Below are 4,199 nucleotides of genomic sequence, written 5' to 3'. Positions count from 1 at the left end.
CAACTGCTCACCTAAACCCCTTCCTTTCACAGGGGGAAAGAGATCACTCCGTGCCTGCTCCAGGCCTGGGGGTCCTGTCTCATGGGGAGACACAGAAAGGTGATTCTCCTGCCCAGCTCTGGTTCGATCAGGAGAAATTACTCTGATGGACACAAGGATTTCTCCCCAGCTGAGGGAGGCAACATCAGAGATGAGAACACAGAATGATCCCCATGAGGCCTGAGGCACCAGAGGGAGCCTAGAAGAACTGGTCTTCTCCTGCTGAGCTTGGCCAGGCTCCTGGGATGGAGGGAGCTCATGGCAACCCAGCAGCACTGCAGAGAGACAGCTCTGCCCAGGAGCAGCTCCTCTGCCAAGCACACAGGGCTGGGGACACTGCCTGTAGGCACCAAGGGGAGACCTGTGAGGCTGAGAGAGCTGATGGATGCTGAGAGCTCACTGGAGGAGAAATCTCCACAGCACTCTGCCTGGTATGTCTGTGGGTGCAGGGCAATGCAGGTTCTGTTCTTGGAGGGATCTCCTAAAGCTGGGACATGGGACAGTGTGTGGGGTCTGTCAGGAGGACAGGTTCTCTATAGGACCAGAAAGTGCTGCCTGGAAGGGATGCCCTTCTGCCCCATCAGAGGGACAGGGCAGGACAGCTGTCTTCTCCTGGGCCCAGGGCTGTCCTTGTAAGCAGGGTCCCTGCAACCCAAAAACTGTGTGCTGGGGCAGGGACTCTGCTGCTGCCAGGGTCAGCACTCAGCCTGCCTGCTGGGCTTCCAGCAGCAACGCTGCAGACAGAAGCTGTGGGTGGAAATTGTAACCCATGGAAGGACAGTATAAGGTTCTTCTGCTGTCCAAGTGAGCTGTGTAGGACAGGTTTGATCCCAGCTGCAGCTGATCCCTGGGAATTTCCCAGTGAGTTTTCATTAACACCAGGGATGCATTTTCCACTCCAGGTAAAGAGATTTTGCTTTGAATTTTTGGGTAGTGTGGGCTGGGTGGGAAGTGGGAGCTGAGCTTTTCTTGGTAACTTTGCAGCAGGCAGTGCAAACTCATTGGTCATTAGGACTTGTCAGAGCATCTCCTGAGCCCTGCCCACACAGAGGTTCCCTGGGGCAGTGCCCTGATACCAGGAGGGGTCTGCAGAGCAGAGCTGAGCACAGGGCAGGCTGGATGAGTTCTGAGAGCACAGAGCAGGAGGTGACATGGGCAAAGAGACGCAGCTGCAGGGACAGCTCCAGGCAGCAGAGACATTGTCAGGGAGGGAGAAGGAGCTGCTCCCAGAAATGCCCTGGCAGTGAGGATTTGGGACCTCCCTGACATCCCCAGCAGTGCTTACACTTTCTCAAACTGATCCCCTGGTTTCTGCCATTCAGAACAAACTCTGCACTCAGAGTTCCAGTGTTACAGGCTGAGTTTTCTCCTTGGCAACCCAACCCCCAGTGACTAAAAACCCCTGAGTGCCTGTCTGTCTGTCTGTCCCTGTCCTTCCAGCCTTGCCTGGACTATTTCTCACTGTTTCCCCTCCTGTCCTTGCTGCCTTTGTCCCACCATTACTGCGGCTTTGGGCATTTCCATTGTTGGGGCTCTGGGCACTGTACTGACCCTCACTTCAGGACCCCCATCTGTAGGACTTGAACTTCCAGGGGGCTCCTGCTGGGCTGCAGCTGCCTCCCACAATGGCACGGCTCTCCCAGGGACTCTGGTGCCCAGGAGAGGAGCCCCATGCAGGAGACATCTCGGCACAGAGGCCGTGGCAATGCCACTCATCACCTATGTGTGGGCAGCTGCACTGAGCCCTGTGTGTCCCTGGCTGGGAGCGGGGAGCTGAGATCCTCCTTGGGTAGGATGAGACCGCAGGAGGGCTTTGGAGCTCTGCCCTGAGAGAATGGATTCTTCAGCTCTCTGTGGGGTCCAGTTTCTTCTGCAGGGATCAGCAGGGTGTGATCACAGAGTGTCCAGCACAGGGCAGCTGAGAGCAGAACTGATGGACAGAGCAGCTCTCCCCACGCTGCACTCAGGGGAAGGTTTCACTGGCACTGCAGCAGCAATGTCAGGGAGTTCTGACAGGAGAAACACTCCTCAGCTACAGGCAGGAGAAAACCAAAGCTCCAAAGCTCTGCTCTGCCCTCAGGTCAGATTAGAGTGACTGTGCTGAAAAGCTCATTGCTATCCACAGGGGATTTAGTCTGAGATCAGACCATCCTTCTATTTACTGACTGCTGCCAGGCAGGACTGAGTTCTCCAGAGCCCACAGCCAACCCTCCTCCCTGCAGTGGCACACTCAAGCCAGCACAAAGCAGACCTCCCAAAAGGGACCTGACAAAAGTCTTCCTGAATACAGAGAGTCAATCTGAGAAAAATTCTCTAAGAATTGGAAGTGTTTTTCCTGAAAGGAGAGTTCCCTAAATTCCTGCTGTGCCTTTTCCTCCTTGGACAGGTCCCCCCACTTGAGAGCAGCAGATGTCCAACAGCAGCAGCTCCATCAGCCAGTTCCTCCTCCTGGCCTTTGCAGACACACCGGAGCTGCAGCTCCTGCACTTCTGCCTCTTCCTGGCCATCTACCTGGCTGCTTTTCTTGGAAATGGCCTCATCATCATCACCATAGCCTGTGACCACCACCTCCACACCCCCATGTACTTCTTCCTCCTCAACCTCTCTATTCTTGACTTTAGCTGCATCTCCACCACTGTTCCCAAAGCCATGGCCAATTCCTTGTCAGACACCAGGGCCATTTCCTACACAGGATGTGTGGCTCAACTATTTTTCCTTTTATTTTTGTTCTCAACAGAGTACTGTCTCCTCACTGTCATGGCCTATGACCGCTACGTTGCCATCTGCCACCCCCTGCACTACGGGACCCTCCTGGGCAGCAGAGCTTGTGTCTACATGGCAGCAGCTGCCTGGGCCAGTGGGTTTCTCTGTGCTGTGCTGCACACAGCCAATACATTTTCACTCCCCCTGTGCCATGGCAATGCCCTTGACCAGTTCTTCTGTGAAATCCCCCAGATCCTCAAGCTCTCCTGCTCAGATGCCTACCTCAGGGAAACTGGACTCATTGTGGTCAGTGCCTGTTTAGCTTTTGGGTGTTTTGTGTTCATTGTGGTGTCCTATGTGCAGATCTTCAGGGCTGTGCTGAGGATCCCCTCGCAGCAGGGACGGCACAAAGCCTTTTCCACCTGCCTCCCTCACCTGGCTGTGGTCTCCCTGTTTCTCAGTACTGCCATGTTTGCCTACCTGAAGCCCCCCTCCATCTCCTCCCTGTTTTTGGACCTGTTAGTGTCATTTCTTTACTCAGTGTTTCCACCAGCAGTGAACCCCCTCATCTACAGCATGAGGAACCAGGAGCTCAAGGATGCCCTGTGGAAACTGATGACTCAATATTTATAAGCAGCAACCAGCTGACCATCTTATTCTGTGTGTTGGTGGCCATCTCGCTCACATTAGGAGCAGTCCTTATTTACTAGGTTCTGTAGTTTTTTGTTCAGTTTGGTTTTGAATTTTTTTTGTTCATTCTATTTTGTCTAAGCCATAATAACATGTTCCCTGTTCATCCCATTCCTAATGCAGTATCTCCTGGTCTTGTGTGATCCAGACACTGTGTAATGTTGAGCTGGATGTCTGCCTTGAAATGTGCACAAAATTTTCTTTATTTTTCTCCTGCCTTTTATAAAATATTTGCAAACACATTTTTATCAGCTGAATCACTCGACTACCTGTCTGAAATGACAATACTTTCCCACCAAGACAGAACAAGGATTTCCTGGAAGGGTACTATAGAATCACTTAGGATGGAATAGACCTTTAAGATCATCAAGTTCAAGCACAGCCTAACCCCACCTTATCCACCTTTAGCCCATGTCCTCAAGCACAAAGTCTACATGCCCTTTAAATAGGTCCAGGCGTGGTGACTGTACCACTTCCCTGGGCAGCCTTTTCCAATACATGCCCTTCTCTGGACACTCTCCAGTATTGCCACATCTTTCTTGTAGTGAGGCGCCCAAAACTGCACCCAGTACTTGAGGTTCAGCCTTACCAGAGCTGAGAATAATGGAACTATCACTTCCCTACTCCTGCTAGTCACACTATTCCTGAAACAGTCAAGGATATTGCTTGCCTACTTGGCCACCTGGGCACACTTCTGGCTCATGTTCAGCCAGCTCTGCACTAACACCCCCAAATCCTTTTCCTCCAGGCAGCTCTCCAGCAACTCA

General features: G+C 52.6%; 1 protein-coding gene across 1 annotated transcript; it reads left to right on the top strand.

Moving 5' to 3' along the window:
* Nucleotides 1-2,448: 2,448 nt before the first annotated feature.
* On the top strand, nucleotides 2,449-3,375 carry LOC311200908 (olfactory receptor 14A16-like; the record flags this gene model as incomplete). Its single annotated transcript, XM_084275212.1, has 1 exon — nucleotides 2,449-3,375. One exon carries the CDS (start codon nucleotides 2,449-2,451, stop codon nucleotides 3,373-3,375), a length of 927 nt encoding a protein of 308 aa, XP_084131338.1.
* Nucleotides 3,376-4,199: the final 824 nt, after the last annotated feature.

This window comes from Gallinula chloropus (assembly GCF_964237585.1).
Source record: "Gallinula chloropus genome assembly, chromosome: 25".
Taxonomy (NCBI): domain Eukaryota; kingdom Metazoa; phylum Chordata; class Aves; order Gruiformes; family Rallidae; genus Gallinula; species Gallinula chloropus.
The sequence above is the reverse complement of the archived record's forward strand: the minus strand, read 5'-3'. Positions and strand labels throughout refer to the sequence as shown.